We start from the raw sequence: 19,207 nt of genomic DNA on the forward strand, positions 1-19,207 counted from the left end.
GTTTGGGTAAACTCCGGGAGTTGGTGATGGTCAGGGAGGCCCCCGGTTGATGGGGTCGCAAGGAGTCGGACACGACTGAGTGACTGAACTGAATGCCCACATATATGTTAATATATTCTGTATGTGAAAAATTAAGAGTACCATGGTTTATACCAGGCAAAATTGTTTTATGTTTTGTAGCCCTGAGACACTAGCATAAATATGGTAAATTTACACCAGCGATATTCAAAGCATCAAAATGATGTATGAGAAGATAGACATGTAAGAGAAGTCTAAAACTTTCTCGACTCGATTGAAACATTTAAACAAGATGCTCCCTAATATAAATACTTGCCAAAAATCTTTCAAATGATACTGGTAAGTTACAAATAAAGATGGAGAGAAATGGAGTATCAGAGAAAGTTTAAATAATCTATTAAAAAAATGAACTTGTGATTTCCTTGAATATTTCTTCATGATGAACCCAATAAACATCATGCTTAGTTATGATTTTCTTTTTTTTTTTCTAATTTTATTTTATTTTTAAACTTTACATAATTGTATTAGTTTTGCCAAATATCAAAATGAATCTGCCACAGGTATACATGTGTTCCCCATCCCGAACCCTCCTCCCTCCTCCCTCCCCATACCATCCCTCTGGGCCGTCCCAGTGCACCAGCCCCAAGCATCCAGCATCGTGCTAGTTATGATTTTCTTAGAATAAGATATTTTCTTTACAGATACAGTAGGTGGGAATGCCGCTGAAAAATACGTCTCCTCTTTAAATGTGTTTACCTGCAAAAAGTATAGTCTCCTCCAACCCCATTCCACCACTCCAATCCTTCCACAGTCTTTTTGCCTCTTCTTGAGCTTATCACCATTCCTTTAATCTTCCAGCACACATTAAGAACATTCCATGCTGTGACTAAAACCACCTGGCTTCCAAAGTGTAATAGTTAATCTTTAAAGACAGTAGTATCAGTCAGGTCATTAGGGCCAGTAGAAGGGAATGGATCATATTCAAACTGTGACTTAAAATAGCCAAGTCACACCTGAGCCTTCCTGTTGCAGCTCCCCTTCCCCGACTTTCTAGGTGGATTTAGGTTACCTGCCCTTCCATTGACTCACCCTGGTTCTCAGATGACATTTCAAGAACCTATGATGCCACTTGAGCTACCTGTTATTTTTAGGTCTGGAGTTACTAAAGAGGAGCAGGCAGATTCAGATTAGGGGATACAAAATTGATTTCAGCATCTTCCTACTTTTTCAGTCTTTCTCAAGAACTCCTGGCATCCTCGCTGCCTATCTCTTCTAGGACCATACTCATAGGCAAGCAAGAAAGATGCAGTGCTAATACAGTTAGTACGATAGGTTAAGTCCATGGGCTCTGGCACCAGACAAGCTGTATTCATTTCCAGTATCTCACTGAAACTATTCTTTTGAAGGTCACTGACTATGTCCTTATTGAAAAACTCTAGTAAACTTATTGTGAAACTTGCTTCTTAACTCACTGTAGCATTTGTCACTGACGATTGTCTTTTCCTGCTTGATATTCTAGTTTCACTTGGCTTTTGGATACCATGTTCTTATTCTCCTACTTCCCTGACCGAATCCTTCTGGTTCCTCTAATAGCTATTTCCACTCATTCTGCTATTAAATTTAGGGATCTTTTCTTTTTAAATACTCTCCTCTGGAGAGCTGCTGCAGTTTTACAGCATTTCTTATGACCTCTGTGCTCATGTCTCCAAGGTTTATTATCTTCCCTTGGGCTCCAGTCTTCATAGCCCTGTCAAAAGGATATTTCCATCACATTTAATTCAGCATCATTTGATTAAATCTGCCATATTACCCTTTTTGGAATCAGCTTTAGCTCACTCCTCTCTTTTTCTCATCATTTTCACAGGCTTCAAACCTTAGAGTCATCTTTTGATGTGTGCAGTGAAGAAGTTAATGACTGAGTTTTACCAATTCTTTCTTTGAAATGCCCAGTAATATCTGCTTCATCACTCTCATGTTAACTGTAGCCCAGACTCTTGTTTTCATGCACCATCATTATCACAATGCCTTTGTCTTTCTCTTACTTGAGTCTCTCTATTTTCCCATTTTTTTTTTTCCCTTGGAAGAATAACCTCAGCTCAGAACTCACCATGGTTCATTTCCCCCACAAGTCTAAACTCTTTGCCTTGCTTTGCATGTGTGCTAAGTTGCATCTGACTCTGTGTGACCCTATGGACTGTAGCCTGCCAGGCTTCCTGTCCATGGGATTCTCCAGATAGGAGTACTGGAGTGGGTTGCCATGCCAGGGAATCTTCCAGGGGTTGATCTTCCAGGGGATTTCTGGTGTCTCTTATGTACCCTACATTGGCAGGTGGGTTCTTTACCACTAGAGCCACCCAGGAAGCCCCTTGCCTCACTTTAGTGCTTACTGTAAGTTAACCCAACTTTACTAACAAATAATGTCCCACAGCTTTAGATATGAGCTCCCTCTTTAATCAGCAACCTCTGTGCTTATCCCAGGCTCACATGGTCATGCTCTTCACCTAATTTAGGAAGTTCTTTTCCTTACCCTCCTAAATCCTAGCCATTCTTTGAGGCCAGGGCCCATCTTTTCTACGAAATCCTCTCTAACTCTGGCATTTAACACTGTCTCTCAATACTCAATATCTATAGCATTTTCAGACCGTTCCTCAGTGAAGCTTTAAATTATATTCGGTATGTATTAGTTTTAAGCTATTTATTTTCCCATAATCAGGTTGTAACCTCCTCCAGGGCAGTATCTTAAGGCAGTGTCTTACCGTTACTATGAGCTCATTTTGTTAAGTTAAATGAGAAAGACTTCTCAGTCTGACTGAAGTCTGGTAATAAACCCGAGATACGGTTAACACATGTGATTATGTGGTTAACTCATAAAAGTAAAAATGACTTCAGTTCAGTTCAGTTCAGTTCAGTCGCTCAGTCGTGTCCGACTCTTTGCTATCCACAGCAAATCGCAGCACACCACGCCTCCCTGTCCATCATCAACTCCCGGAGTTCACTCAGACTCACGTCCATCGAGTCAGTGATGCCATCCAGCCATCTCATCCTCTGTCGTCCCCTTCTCCTCCTGCCCCCAATCCCTCCCAGCGTCAGAATCTTTTCCAATGAGTCAACTCTTTGCATGAGGCGGCCAAAGTACTGGAGTTTCAGCTTTAGCATCATTCCTTTCAAAGAAATCCCAGGGCTGATCTCCTTCAGAATGGATTGGTTGGATCTCCTTGCAATCCAAGGGACTCTCAAGAGTCTTCTCCAACACCACAATTCAAAAACATCAATTCTTTGGCACTCAGCTTTCTTCACAGTCCAACTCTCACATCCATACATAATCACTGGAAAAACCATAGCCTTGACTAGACAGACCTTTGTTGGCAAAGTGATGTCTCTGCTTTTGAATATGCTATCTAGGTTGGTCAAAACTTTTCTTCCAAGGAGTAAAAATGACTTACATTTCAGTAAATGTTTACAATGTCCCAAACATTACCATGTACATTTATGAGCTTTTTATATGGTAAAAAATCTTCATTTTTCAGATGAGGAAACTGAAACTTAGGGACATGAAATGACTTACTTAGAAGCTCACAGGGCTGAAAAGTGGAAGCCCTCCACTAAACCCAATGCTTTTCAGTCTTTTTTTCTTTTTCTTCCTTTCATGAAGATCTAACTTTATCAGTGTATATGGGGAGGATTAGAGACTATGATCCAGAGAAGGCTATGGCACCCCACTCCAGTACCCTTGGCTGGAAAATCCCATGGATGGAGGAGCCTGGTAGGCTGTAGTCCATGGGGTCGCTATAAGTCCGACACTAGTGAGCGACTTCACTTTCACTTTTCACTTTCATGCATTGGAGAAGGAAATGGCAACCTACTCCAGTGTTCTTGCCTGGAGAATCCCAGGGATGGGGGAGCCCGGTGGGGTGCCATCTATGGGGTCGCACAGAGTCCGACACAACTGAAGTGACTTAGCAGCAACAGCAGCAGCAGAGACTATGGGATCTATCAACCCCAATTCATTTAGGTTTTAACAGAGTAATGTTTGGAGTGCAGTGTGATGTCATCTTGTATTTAGTCTTACTGTTCCCTTTCTGATGAAAAGCACCAGCCTCAGTTTGGTTTTCCAACTCAGAGACCAGGAAATCATCTTCAGCATTGCTCTTTCCCTCACAGTCCTATGACCTTTCATCATTAAGCTCAGTCAATTTTACTGCCTCTATTTCTCTTGAATTCATTCCCTTCTTTTCATGTCTGCCACATCTTAGTCCAAGCTACCAGCAGTTACTATCTCTTTAAGGGAATCTTTACATCTACTTCTACTCTTATCTTCCCCAACTTGTTCTCCAGTTAGAATAAGCTTTTCTAAATGCAAATCTGATTATGTCTGTGACTCCCAAAGCACTTTATCAGGCTTCCAGCATTCATATAACAAACCCCTAAAACTTTAGTACAACCAACAATGCTCTTTGTGATCTGACATCATCTTACACCTCACCCCACTTTCGCTCTTGGTGTCTGATTCATTCTTTCAGCATCTCAAATATGCCTGCTTCTTCCCACTGCTGGCTGTTTTCCTTACCTGGAACACTTCTGTTTCAGTTCAGTTCAGTTCAGTCTCTCAGTCGTGTCCGACTCTTTGCGACCCCGTGAATTGCAGCACACCAGGCCACACTTCTCTTTACTTTTCTCCTATTTTACATTTATCCTTCCTTCACTCTTACTGCAATTATAATTTTCTCAAGAAAGTGTTCTTTGACCTTCTTCATCAAGACAAACCTCTCTATAATGTATAATCTCTTAGCACCATGCAAGGCTCCTCCATCACTTAGGAGTTGCACTTCGTATTTACTTCTCTGATTACCATTGGTTTCTTTCCCCCACTAGACTAAAAGTTCCTTGCTGCTACTGCTGCTGCTAAGTCGAGTCAGTAGTGTCTGACTCTGTTCGACCCCATAGACGGCAGCCCACCAGGCTCCCCCGTCCCTGGGATTCTCCAGGCAAGAACACTGGAGTGGGTTGCCATTTTCTTCTCCAATGCATGAAAGTGAAAAGTGAAAGTGAAGTCGCTCAGTCATGTCTGACTCTTATCGACCCCATGGACTGCAGCCTTCCAGGCTCCTCCATCCATGGGATTTTCCAGGCAAGAGTACTGGAGTAGGGTGCCATTGCCTTCTCTGAAAGTTCCTTGGGGCAGGGCTAAGTTCAGCCCCTCACACAGATCCAGCTCATGATTAAATACTTTAAAAATACATGCTTAATGATTGACTTAATGAATGAATAATCACTACTGATGACTACCAGTCATTTCAGTTTGGCTAATGGTTTGATGTCAATTTGTGGACACCCAACCTCAGTTGACTCTTTCTACCACTGTGCCAACAATAATGGTATCCTAGATTTGTGGTCACATGATAAGTGAGTGAGCAAACCTACAGCTGGCACATTGTCACAGTCACTCTTAATCCCCACTTAAGCACGTGACTTTAAGTTATCAGCATCATGTCTGTTTATAGTGAAGAACTACAAACTAAAATCCTCAATTCTGTCCTGAAGGGCAACATAAACATTGAATTCCCAGTACTGGGCAGATGTTGAGGCAGTTCAGCTCAAAATAAGAAAGCACCATATTTAAAAAGCAACTGTATGTAAGAGCCGATAAAGTACACTGACAAGCTTGAGACAAAGTGTTCTGATTCTGGCTCTTGTTCTAATTGATCTTTGGCATAGTGCAGAGCATGACCAGAAGGGGGTCTGGCTTGGGTTCCATCCATGTACATTTATTTCTGAATTACGCAGAGGGCCTTTTTATAAACCAGTGTTGTCTTTAAGACCACTGTACAACATGAGCTTGGAGGGTAATATAATAAACAAACTGCGTATTTTCAATATGATAACAAGATGAAATGGCTGCTCATCAGATTTTTCAAATGACATTTGAAAGGGTCAAAAATGTTATGAGTATGTGCAAGAGACAAAAGACAGATTAAAAGATGAGGATTAATCACTTTTACGTAAAAGACTCAAGGGTATAATGATGAGCTGCAGTTTATCTTAGAATGTCATTTATTTGCAAAATGCTACCAAGTAGCTCGGTAATAATTCACAGAATTCATAATGACTTAAAAGACTACTGCCTTAATGGAATTTTTTTTTCTATTTTACTTATTAAGACTGCCTTAATAATTCATGCATGGCAATACCTTTAATGAGCAACTAAATCTCACGTATCTCATTTAAACTTGGCAACTCTACTGACAGTTAATATAGTCTTGTACCCCTGAGCCAGCAATTGTAGAGGAGCCCTGGGCTGTTAGTAACCGAAACCATCCCATTTATGAAAATCCCAGGAAAACTTATGCCCTAGATGAATGGCTAAATTTTACGATCATTTGCTAGGAAGATTTATTCCTTCTTCATTTGTGGAAGGGAGAGAATGATAATGAGCCCAAACTATAACTCCTATTCCATGGACTGCTTTGGTTGCTTTGCTTCTTTCTTAAAGGCAGCAACTGATTATCTTTCTACTTAGATGGTGAAAAGAGAGAGAGGCATGTAACACTATCCCACCAGGCAAGGTGAATTCTCTGCTTTTCTCCAACACGAAAGTGAATATACAGATAGTTTAGACAACTTTTCTACCAGCATCTACCACTCAGTTTTATAAGATACTGTCATTTCTTAAAGACACAAGGAAGAAGCATTCACAATTGTTTTTCACATAAAAGAATGCTCCAGGTGATAATTCTCAAGATACTGCTCACAACAAAATTTCAAAAGTAAACAGTAATTTTAGTACACATTTGTGTGCTACATCCATTTAATATACCACTCACTGCTATATTTACAGTAGTCTAACTGACAGAAAATAGACTCCATTTAAATCCATTAAGACTTGTTCTTGGCATAATGAACTTGTTCTTGGCATAATAAATTAGAGAAGCTTACTGATCTGGCACTGTTCTCTTTCATATACCATTTGAAAAATACACTAGAGATAAAAGTCAGTAAAGACCTGGATTTGGGGAAAACACAGAACAATGTCACCATAAAAACTGATTTCTTTTTTACTTATTTACAGCACTTTAATAAATTCATGCATGGCAATATCATCAACACGTAACAAAATCTCATATAACATTTAATCTTGATGTTCTGAAATTGGACATGAAAATTATATTGCATTTGGGTTCACTACATGCAGAAACATTCATACCTGGTATAAGGCGGGAGAGGCACAGTGATTCTGGTCCACTTGTTGAAAGTATCTGACACCAGGATGCGCTGCAGGTGATAACGACTGCATTCAACATTGGTAGGCAAACAGTCCCTTATCAATGGATGCCAGGACAATCCAAGATCTATCGAGTATTCCAATTCAATAGCTGAAACAGAAGGCATTATTCTGGTTAGAAATACATATCTGATGATCCAGGAACCATGATTACTTATGTTTTCATATGTTTTAATTTATTGTTTTATATATAGTTAAAGCAATCATAGTAACAGTTAAAATTGATATGTTTATTATTTAATCTAATAGTTATGGCACATATGTTATACAAATATATAAACTAGATATCACTTACATATTATAATAACTATAGTATATTTTGTCTGTTTATTTAAAGGTCAACATACAAATACAGAACATAGCAACCATACGTTACAATGGTTCCTTTTAAAATAGTTTTAAAAAACTGAGCAGATTTCTTAAAATTTAACCATTCTATACGGATCCTGACCAACTTATGCCAAATTTTCTCTTGATTAGGAGAAACTCCTAAGAAATTGAAAAATCTCTTTTATACTCTTATATAGCCTTGCTTTGTTGTGTTATGGAATATACTGGGAAATCAGAGAAGTAAAAGAAGTAGCTGAAAGTCATGAAATTCATGCCCAAATGGGCAATCAGGCTGTGGGTCTACGGAACGAGATTTTTTTCCTTTCTCTTCCTCCAAAACATTCAACCTATACCCTATGTTTTATATTTCTCTCTCTAGTCCTTTCTTGACATTATAAACTACTTCAGTCCACACCTCCCTATTGAAATTGCCTTCTCTAAGACCATGATTCTCAGTCTCGGTTGCACAATGAAATCACCTGGGTACATTTAGAAAGTACCAATGTCAGAGTTCCATCTGCAGAGATTGGGATTTCACTCTTGTGGGGCAGGCCAAGATGTTGGGAGGTTTAAAGTTCCCTGGGGGCACTTTCCTGTGCAGCCAGCGTGGTACCACTCACTGCTCTAAGGCTCCTGGTGGCCTTTTTAGTTAAATACAATGGCTCGTCTCACTATTCATTGTTCCTGTCCTCCCTTCAGCACTGGACATTATTGATGGCTCCCTGATTCTTGAAATGTCCCTTTCTTTTGCAAGACATTATTCTGAATCTCCTGTCTTATTTCCTTCCGACTTCTCTGCTAACTAGCCCAGCTATGGGCATCTTTCCAGCCTCCATCTCTGGCCTTCTATTCTACACATACCCTCCTTGGGCTTCAACTACTATTTCTGTGCCCAAATATCCCAATTTTGCATCTCAAAGTTGGTTTTATTCATTCAGCAAATTTGTTCAGCCTGGCATTGTGCTGGATGCTGGCATAGTGTGATGAACAGTACAAAGTTCCTGTTTTCTACATTGTAAGCCCTCCACATTAAAGGATATCTCTACCTCAAACTATTTGCACCAAACTAAATAAAAACTCATTTTCTCTCATAAATAACATCTCTTCTTTATTTATTTGAAATTGGAGGATAATTGCTTTACAATATTGTGTTAGTTTTTGCCACACATCAACATGAATCAGCAATAGGTATACACGTAAACATCTCTTCTTAACTACCAAATTCTCTCAGTGACAATGCTCTTGCATTAGTTTTCTGGGTTTAAAATTTAGAAATTACTTTAGAAAATTTACTTCTTTCTTCTTTACCCTTTATGTTCAATATGTCACCTGGCTTTGAGGTCTGCTGCTGCTTTCCTTTTGGTCTTCAGTGTATCATACTAGTTTTATCTCTTCTATTTGTGTTCATGGCAAGTAGTGCAAGTTTTCATCACCTCCTACAGAGATATCCACCAACACTTCTTTGCCAGGATTCTTCTTTACCCACCTTCATTGGTTCATGGGCTAATCTCCTTAAAATCCACCATACTACCCCCCTGCACTCATGCCCTCTTATTCATGACTTTGTCAAGCAAAAATTCCTATGCTTGCCTTTTAATGCCCTTCTTAATTTGATGCCAACAAAGATTAGCCACTTTCCTCTTTTATTTTTTTATTCAGTTCAATCTTTCTCAAGAAGTTGCCCTACTCCACAGTAGAAAATACACATGACTGGGCTTACATGGGCAGAGTCTCAGTCCTGGTTCCGCTGCAGTCTGGCCGGCCATGTCATAACTTACCTCTTTGGTTTCTCATTGATTGTGTCTATGGACAGTGGGTGGGTGTCTAGGACCCAAAAGTCCCTTTGTGTTTTCAAAATTAGCACTCTGTCCTCCTCCATTAGATGCAAATATTGTCTATTCAGGCTTGTCTGCTTATAGTATTCCCATGGACCAGGAGAACTCCCACATTATGCTATCAGACTAGCTTGGGGTATCTTCTTCCTCACTTACCCTTCAAATTCACTCCAACTATCAATGCTCACTTGATACTTAGCTTCTTTGTGAAATTTCCCAAACTTCTAGGATTGGCCATCCATTGGTTATCTCTCCCTTGGCTGAACTCTCATTACAGTTTTGCATTAGTACCACTCCATCAAGCACTTGATTTAGTTATTTATTGGACTTTAACTTTCTGAAGCATCCCCTCAACTGGACTGTGTGAAGACAGGCTATATACCTTATACTTTCTCAAGTTCCACCTCTACTGACTAGTTTATGCTGATTGATTGAGTCCAAGGTAGAAAGAGCACTTCTGAGCTTTTCCCTAAGATCTGTCCATTAAGTTCAGCCTAACGGAAATATGAAAAATCTGGATTTTGCAGGACCTTGGAAGTAACAAATTTCTCCAGATTTTAGGCCCCAAGAATCTAAAATAGAACAAGGTCCTTGTGAACATTCTAGTTTAGATCTCTTGGAAGAACAGTGATACAGGGTGGCGAAAGACTAGGAAGTCCCCAGAATCTTGATGGATCTGCAAATTCCAGTGAAGTGTCCGATTATGCAATGATGGCAGCATTTATTGCTCCTAAGATAGGTCCGTGTATGTGTGTGTGTGTGTGTGTGTGTGTGTGTAAGGTATGTGTGTAGGTGTACAACCTAGAAGATGAAAACTAGTTACAGTCAGGGTGGTTTAGACTAAACTATGATCCACAATGGCAGAAAGTATTAGGCAAAATGGTAACAATAAAATTTCATGAATCCTGGGAGAATGGAAAGGAGACAATAACGGGACTAATCTAAAGCCCTATGAATTAAAACACATGTAAAACCCTGTGTGTGTAAATCCTACTGCTGACTCTGACATTCCTTATGTGATGACTCTTTTATTCTGTAAATATGATACCTAAAAATTCTGGATTTAGGAAGGAGAGGTTGGGATGTATGGAGAGAAAATGTAGAAAGAGTTAGTCGCTCAATCGTGTACAACTCCTCGTGACTCCAAGGACTATGGTAGCCCTCCAGGCTCCTCTGTCCATGGAATTCTCCAGGCAAGAATACTGGAGTGGGTTGCCATTCCCTTCTCCAGGAGATCTTCCTGACCCAGGGATCGAACCCAGGTCTCCTGCACTGCAGGTAGATTGTTTACTCTCTGAGCCACCAGGAGGAGAGTAACGGGGAAACTTACATTACCATATGTAAAATAGATCACCAATGGGAATTTGCTATATGACCAGGGAACTCAAACTGCTGCTCTGTAACAACCTAGAGAGGTGGGATGTGGAGGGAGGTGGCAGGGAGGTTCAAGAGGGAGGGATATATGTATACTAATTCATGTTGGTGACTGCTTCATGTTGATGTTTGGCAGAAACCAATACAATTCTGTAAAACATTTATCTTTCAATTAAAAAATAAATTAAATAAATCTGGAGTTACAAAATCATACAAATCTTTGGGTATCACATATATAAAAGAAGTCTTCATGAACATATACTTAAAATAAGTTTACATTCTGAGGCTTTTTAAAACTCAAATTACCCACAACATTATTAAGAATGCAGTTGTGGTTGGACTGAAAGTGCACTTGTGTTTTACTTAGAGACTTCTTGGAGGTGTAGTTCAGTCCTTTGACTGTGGCAGTCATGGATGCTCATTTATACATGCTTGTTGCTCCACCTAGGAAGGTAACACTCACCATAACAAGAATCTGTGACCGAGCAGGAGGCAGCAAAATCTATCTGTAGGAAGGAATCCTCATTCACAGCAATGTCCGTGGTGACCACGTAACGGGTGCTGGCCTTTTCAATGAAGACAAGGGCATCACCTGTAGAGCCGCACACAGGCATCTTGGTGCCTCCGGGGTGAAGCAGCCACTTCCTACTATCCAGAGTTGTGAAATCATCCTCCAAGACTGTATTGCCAGAAATATTTCCTCCAATGAGGATCTGAAATATATTTTTTAAAGAAAAACTTTTCAATTTGGTTTTGAGACATGAGAAAGTTCAGTCCTTTTTTTGTTTGTTTTTATCTGTCAGATTGCTCAGAACTGGCATTATTCAGCAAGCATAATGTTAGGGGGCCTTTCAGAATGCTCCTGTTTATGTGGTCTGCTTGCCCATCTGGCAAGAAGCTACAGAAACAAATTGAAAGACTGACAAAACCATTCACAGCCTTCATGGGCCAAACTGTGCCTTTGGAAACTACATGCACCCAAGCTGGGAATGCAAAATTTGGTTATATGTGATTTTTCCAAGTAAAATTTCTATTTAAGAACAGTTGTATCCTAAGGCATTTCAGTTCCAATTCTTTGCAGGGATTCTACTGTTTTTTTAACAAGTTCTTTGAGTTCTATTGGATATGCATTTTATTATGTATGAAGATCCTTTAGAACTGTTCATAAGGATGTTAGGGAGATTTACTTATTTTTTTTCTTCAAAGGTTAGGAAAGAGGATATGGGAACTACTGTATGTGGCACAAATGCTAATTTGCACATTTTCCTTTTCAGAGAATTATAGCCTTGAATCGCGGTTAATAAAGTCCCTCTAACCATATGGCAGAATCCTCTATGAGCAGGACCTGGGCCTTCTGTTGTGTCATTCATTTTTATAGGCTCAGACATTTGAGGAACCAGAGAATGAAAGGAAGCTAAATGCCATATCTAATCTAGTAACATGCCCTTGGGTAAGTCACCCAATTTGTGGGTCCTGGACCTCCTCTACTGAGCAAGGGGTTGGCCTAACTGCTTTCTAAAGCCACATTCAGTGCAAATGACAAAATTATAATAGTTAATCTTGAAGGGACCGACCTGGTCGATAACCCAGGGACTGTAGAAGTGCCCATTTTCAGATGGTTGCCACCAGCGGAGGCGAGTAGAAGCAGAACGGGCTTTCAGAGGTATCTCCAGGGCGATGTACCTGCCCACATTGCTGGAGTTGCTGAAAAGGAACTCTTGAAGTAGACTCCACGAGAGGCCACCATTGAGAGAATATTGTAGAAGCACAGGTTGGCTCCTGGGATCTGGAACACCTTTACCACATCCTAGTCGCATGAAGAACTGCACAAATCTGATACAAGTAAAATTTACTGTAGACAAGTGCACAGGGTAATAGGGGGAACTCACAGCTTTAATGAATACGATGATTTAATGAACATTCAAAGTAATTGTTCCAAAGTTTGATTTCCCTTTTAAATGTGAAAGGGAGTTAGTAAAATGTGAAGTCTGAAAAAGGCTACTCTGTATCCATATTGATATTTGGTATCCCTCCACCCCACCACCCACCAACAAGGGAGTGTCTGAGGGATTTGAGCATTTATCCTGCCCTCTGGCTATTCTTTAAGAAGATGGGAGCAGTCCAAATTTGGGAGTATGTGTTGCTATCTATCTAAGATAAATCTGTATCCTTGTCTTTGAAACTGAAAGAATGCAATTAATATAGTTTATGTCATTTATCCACAAAATCATCCATTCCCATCTTTTACCAGTAGTTTTTCAGATCTCATATTATTGGTTTTGTGAGATACTTTTAAATTCACCAGTTGTAGCACCTCTTTTTGAAAGGCCAGACATTTTTTGGAAGAGGTGTGTTAAGCTTGAGCCTCTTGTCTGCGTTTTGTGCCAGGAGCAGGGGAGCATGAGTGTGGGGTGGTGTGGATGGTGGGCAGTGCCAGCCTCTGACTCTTGCTGCATCTGGGACGGCTGATACTGGTCATCGAAAGATGTGGCGGTCAGCCAGTGGCAGCCTTCCCAGCTGGCAGGGAGGTGGACAGAGTGGCAGCTGGGCTGCCAATGAAAACCAGCTCACATGTTATCTTTGGCAGGAGAGCTGTTGGTTCCTGGTCTGGCTGCTGTGCTATCTGGTAATGCAAAATACGTTTCCTATGTAACCCAATACACATACCCAATTATGAATGCATGTCAAACATATGAAATATATTGGGGCATATAATAAAAGTTATCAGTTTCATATATAAAATCACGCATTCTTCATGGGTTCCTCCCCTCCCCCATATCCACTATCAGGACATTCATTTACCTTATAACCCCGAGAAAACTGGGATTTTACATGGAGCATTTTGAGGTCAATATATGCAAATCCTACACAGCATGCTACTGAGATGAGATAAATAATAGAGTTTTTAACATTGGATTAATGAAAAAAATACATGGTTACTGCCTTGTAAAGCTTTTACCTATAAAAACAATAATTGTTTACAGAGAAACACTTTTAGTATATTGTCTACTGTATTGGGAAAATGTTTATATTAATTTAGTTATAGATAAACCATGTAAGAATTATTTAGAAAAGCCTAATAATTTCTAAATTAGAGAATTCAGTTGCCAGTGATAATTCTTAGATAAAGAGCAGTAAATTAAACCATATGCATTAAAATAGAATGGGGATAAATAAAATCTTGCTTTCTGTAACTGTAAAATTATTCTTATTGATAGAATTATATTTTATATGAAGCATGATCAAACTTATAATTCAATAAATGAAACAACTTAAGAGAAAGAGGAGGATATGTTAAAATATATTTTAAGGTACTCTGAAATATTTCAAAAGATAGAACATGATTTCTTTATTCACTTGCAAATATAGGTCAGGGTTCCATTTTATACATTGTAAACTGTATTTTTTATTTTCCTGGCTAAGTTTTTGGCTCATCAAATGATCAAGGGATACACATCTTGACAGGACATAATCCTCGGAGCCAGTTTAAAATGTTTGCTTCTGAGTGACTGTGCTTAATTTAGAAAATGAGTGACTCGAATGTATGAGCAAATCATTGGAAAGAAATGCTTATAAACAACAAGCCTACGCTTTAGACGTTCTTAAATTGTTAATAGATATAAAATTAATGGTGAATAATCTGTGAGCACACTGAATTTCAATCACGCTTTCTCCTGAGCATGGTAAATAATTTCTATATAGACCAGGTGCTAATGAAAAGTAGTCTTAGACGGTGGATAAAGAAGATTATGTTCTTAAAGTTAAAACAAGGTAAACATTGTCATTTCCTGGTCACCACCTAGTAGACCAGGTATTAGCCTCTTTCTGTTTAGCTCCGTTTCATTTCTGATCTAGTTATTGCATGATCTCTCTCAGTTTTAGAATGAAAATTGTGTAAACTGTGTCTTAATGGAGTCTTTGACAAGCCAGAAGCATAGCATTTCCAATGGGAGGCCTTGTCCTTGAGATGTCTGCTTCTTTTTGACTTGATTACATTCTGCTACTTTACATTACAAGGTAGTTCTTCAACAGCATTTAAAAATGATTACCTAGCATGTGATAAATCCAGATCTCGTGTCATCAACATGCGTAAGCCATCTTCGTTGAAAAAGAGGTTGTTTCCACTGGAAAGGATTCCACACTTCCGAGATGGCTTTCCACCACTCATTAATAAGAATCTATCAGATTCTAGCTGACCTGAAAAGAATGGAAAATGTGGTTTACCTATGACCCCAAATATAGCCACATATTTTTAAAAAGAATATGCCAAATGCTTTGTGTAGTTTTAAAATATGAAGTCACAAATATTTAAGTCATAGATTTGGGGGTAAGAGGTCTTTTCAACATTTTAGCTTGTTTGAATTGTTTAACACTGGCTGTATAATTTAAGGGTCCACATGACAAAGGAAGGGGGCCTTTCCCTAGTATCTATGGTCCAGCCAAACTGTTCCTTCCATTCTGCTCCTCTGCAAAAGCAGACACTGGCTGCTCAGAGTGCGTCAGTTCAGAATTAAAGAAGGGTAATGAGACCTTTCCACTGACTTCTTTACTGTGTCCTTGCTACTGAGAGGACAGTATCAGGCCAGTGTTATACAGTATTTTAAAAGCTACAATTTTAATGTGAGAAATTTCAGTGTAATTTAATATTTCCTATTAAATAATGTCTTTTGAAACCAACTCACCAATCTCTTCAGTTATTGACCTTTTTCGATTGTGGTAAAAGGCATAATACATTAATTTTGCCATTTAACCATTTTAAAATGAATGATTCAATGGCATTTAGTACATTCATAATGTTGTGCAACCATCACTGCTAGCTAGCTCCAGAATTTTCATTACCCATAAAGGAAATCTTGTATCCAGTAAGCAATTGATCTCCATTTTCCCCTCACCCACCCTGGCAACCATTAATCTTCTTTCTGTTTCTACGGATTTGCCTGTTTTGAGCGCTTCATAAAAATATGACACGTGTTTGACGTCTTCTACTTAGCATAATGCTTTCAAGATTCATCTATACTGCAGCATGTATCAGTATTTCATTCCTTTTTATAACTATTATTCCACTGTATTGATATATCTAAACCTAATTTTAAAGTATACCTTGAAGCCATAGATACATTGCAAAACATTCACAGGCAACTTGGGGAAAAAAAAATTAATCCCCTTTTTCTAACCTAGATATGGACTTCCCTGATGGCTCAGTGGTGAAGAATCTGTCTGCAATGTAGAAGACGTGGGTTTGATCCCTGGGGTGGGCAGAACCCCTGGGGAAGGAAACGGCAATCCACTCCAGTGTTCTTGCTTGGGAAATCCCACGGACAGAGGAGCCTGGCGGGCTCCAGTCTATAGGGTTGCAAAGAGTTGGACATAGTGACTAAATCACCACCACCATTCTAACACAGATAGCTATCACATTTAAGACTTTCTCTTATGAGAACGCTTTCCCAATTTTATCAGAGCGCGTATCTGATGCATATACAATTGTGAATAATTTCAATTATAGTACACATTTTTCTATGTTGTCATCTAAGATTAACTCTCTATATAGACATTTTCCAAAATTATCATTGATTAGAAAATAGCCTTATTTTTTCTTAATTACAGTCTTGTTCACTCTTACTGATTTTGTTTCAAAAATGGAATCCTATGAAGTTCAGAACTAAACAAAGGCATGGGTGGTTCCAAATGTAGTGAAAAATAATGAAATATTAGGGTGAAACTTAGTAGCTCAGCTGGTAAAGTATCTGCCTGCAAGACAGGAGACCCTGTTTGATTCCCGGGTCAGGAAGATCTATTGGAGAAGAGATAGGATACCCACTCCAGTACTCTGGCTTGGAGAATTCCATGGAGTGTATAGTCCATAGGGTTGCAAGGAGTTGGACACGACTGAATGACTTTCACTAATGATTAGTTTTATATTACAAATTGTGTGTGCGTGTGTGTATGTGAATTGCTCAGTCGTGTCCAACTCTTTGTGACCCCATGAACTGTAGCCCTCAAGGCTCTTCTGCCTATGGGATTCTCCAGGCAAGAATACTGGAGTGGGTTGCCATTTCCTTCTCCAGGGAATCTTCTGGACTCAGGGATCAAACCAGAGTGTCCTGCATTACAGACAGATTCTTTACTGTCTGAGCTACCAGGAAAGCCTGAAAGGCAGAGTGTACCACATGAGAAGACAATATAGTCAAGGATGAAATCCTGAGGAGCACATTTAAAAGCAAGGCTTTAAATAAGTTAAAAACAAACAAACAAAAAAAGCAAGGCTTCCCTGGTGGCTCAAATGGTAAAGAATCTGCCTGTAAGCAGGAGACCCGGGTTCAATCCCTGAGTTGGAAGATCCCCTGGAGAAGGGAACGGCTACCCACTCCAGTATTCTTGCCTGGAGAATCCCATGGACAGAGAAGCCTGGTGGGATACAGTCTATAAGGTCACAAAGAATCAGACATGATTGAAGCGACAGCAGACACAAACTGTGCTTAATGTGTAAATTCTTTCACAAAGTTATATAGGTTTCATAAGAAAATATTACCTTCAAAATCATCCTTGAGAAAATCAGGATTTTTGGTGCTTATTTTACAGGTTGGACCTGAATAACCAGGATCACATATACACTTGGTTCCATTGATACAACTCCCGTGTCCGTTACACATCTCTTCACATTGTGGACCAATATAGACATTATCAATGGCCCATGTCACTGGCTGTGAGCCAGCAGAATAAAACCCTTGGTACCATCTGAAACGCACAGATCTGGAAAAGAGATACAAGTCCTTCAAAAGCTAACCAACAGGATAATATCTTCAAAGTAAGCACATCTGATCAGTGAGCAGTGGGCAGTTACCACCTCTGCACCACATTCAAGTAGAAAACAAGGTTCAATATTTCAAGACCACAAATGACATTCCTCAATCTCTAGGATGTTGCCAATAAAGTTCCTGCTTTCTACAAGCCTTTCCCAATAGTGTCACTGTCAAAACTCCACCTGAATTTCTATCTTTTTCAACACTGACTTTCTTGGTGAGGCATTTTCCATTAAACATTATCTATGGGGCTTCCCAGCTCAAATGGTAAAGAATCTTCCTGGAATGCCAGAGACCTGGGTTCAATCCCTGGGTCAGGAAAATTCCTTGAAGAAGAGCATGGCAACCCACTCCAGTATTCTTGCCTGGAGGATCCCGTGGACAGAGGAGCCTGGTGAGCTATAGTCCATGGGGTCACAAAGAGTTGGACACATCTGAGCAACTAACACACACACACAAGCTCTGTTTGGGCTTCCCTGGTGGCTCAGATAGTAAAGAATTGGCCTGCAATGCAGGAGACCTGGGTTTGATCCTGGGTCAGGAAGATCCCCTGGAGAAGGGAGTGACAACCCACTCCAGAATTCTTGTCTGGAGAATTCCATGGGCAGAGGACCCTGGAAGGCTATTGTCCATGGGCTGGCAAAGAGTCAGACACAACTGAAGTGACTTAACATGCATGCTTTGTTAACTAGTCCATTTTAAATGAACTTAAAATTCTCATAATATAAAAGTAATAATTAACTACTTAAAGTGTACAATTTGGTGGTGTTTAGTACATCCACATTGTTAGCTTGCCATCACCTCCATCAAGTTCCAAGACTTCATGCTAAAGGAAATCCTGCACTTATTAGCAGTCATTTTTGATTCTCCCCTACATACAGCCCCTGAAAACCACTAAGCTATTTCCTGTCTCAGTGATTTACCTATTCTAGATATTACATATAAATGGAATCATATGTGATTCCATGTGACCTTTACTGTCTGGCTTTAATCCCCTATCATAAGTTTTCAGGGTTTATCTATGCTGTAGCAAGTATCAGAATTATAGTCTTTTTATAACTGAATAATATTACATTGTATGGCTAAATCAACTTATTTATTCATTGATCAACTGATAAACATTTGTTTGTTTCCACTTTTTGGCTACTGTGAATAGTGCTTTTATGAATATTTGTGTACAAATATTTGCTTGAATACCTGTTTTCAATTTTTTGGATAGGATGGTAGTAAATTTGCTAGGTAACACGGTAATTAACTAGCTCTTTAATTTCTCTATCTTCCACAATTTTGATGGAGGTTCCATTATTATAGCTATCACAGCTGTGAGTATTTAAAAGCACACCTATTTCCCTTTTTGGCTAGGAGCTCCTAGAGACCAATACCCATACTTGTTTCTTTTCTGCAATCTTTTTTGTGCCTAGTGCAGTGTTTCACACATAGCAGATACTCAGTTAGTGTTTCCTGAATGTCACTTTTTGTGGAAAGCCTTAGGAGCCACACTAGGGTGTTCTGGATTTTGTCCTATTGGCAACAGAGACCCTCAAAAGATTATTTTAAAGAGACAAATGACA

The 19,207-nt window shown here is 39.4% G+C and overlaps 1 protein-coding gene across 2 annotated transcripts in view; it reads right to left on the minus strand.

The window, feature by feature from the left end:
• The window catches only part of RELN (reelin), a 558,072-nt gene that overhangs the window by 54,460 nt on the left and 484,405 nt on the right, over positions 1 to 19,207 (minus strand). For both annotated transcript variants that reach the window (XM_070787714.1, XM_070787715.1), the window contains 5 exons: positions 17,366 to 17,586; positions 14,886 to 15,033; positions 12,411 to 12,669; positions 11,300 to 11,549; positions 7,220 to 7,388 (listed from right to left, as the gene is read on the minus strand). In XM_070787714.1, the coding sequence (XP_070643815.1) occupies positions 7,220 to 7,388; positions 11,300 to 11,549; positions 12,411 to 12,669; positions 14,886 to 15,033; positions 17,366 to 17,586 (1,047 nt within the window). The remainder of the gene's footprint in view (positions 1 to 7,219; positions 7,389 to 11,299; positions 11,550 to 12,410; positions 12,670 to 14,885; positions 15,034 to 17,365; positions 17,587 to 19,207) is intronic.

Source organism: Bos indicus, chromosome 4, assembly GCF_029378745.1.
Source record: "Bos indicus isolate NIAB-ARS_2022 breed Sahiwal x Tharparkar chromosome 4, NIAB-ARS_B.indTharparkar_mat_pri_1.0, whole genome shotgun sequence".
NCBI classification, from domain to species: Eukaryota; Metazoa; Chordata; class Mammalia; order Artiodactyla; family Bovidae; genus Bos; species Bos indicus.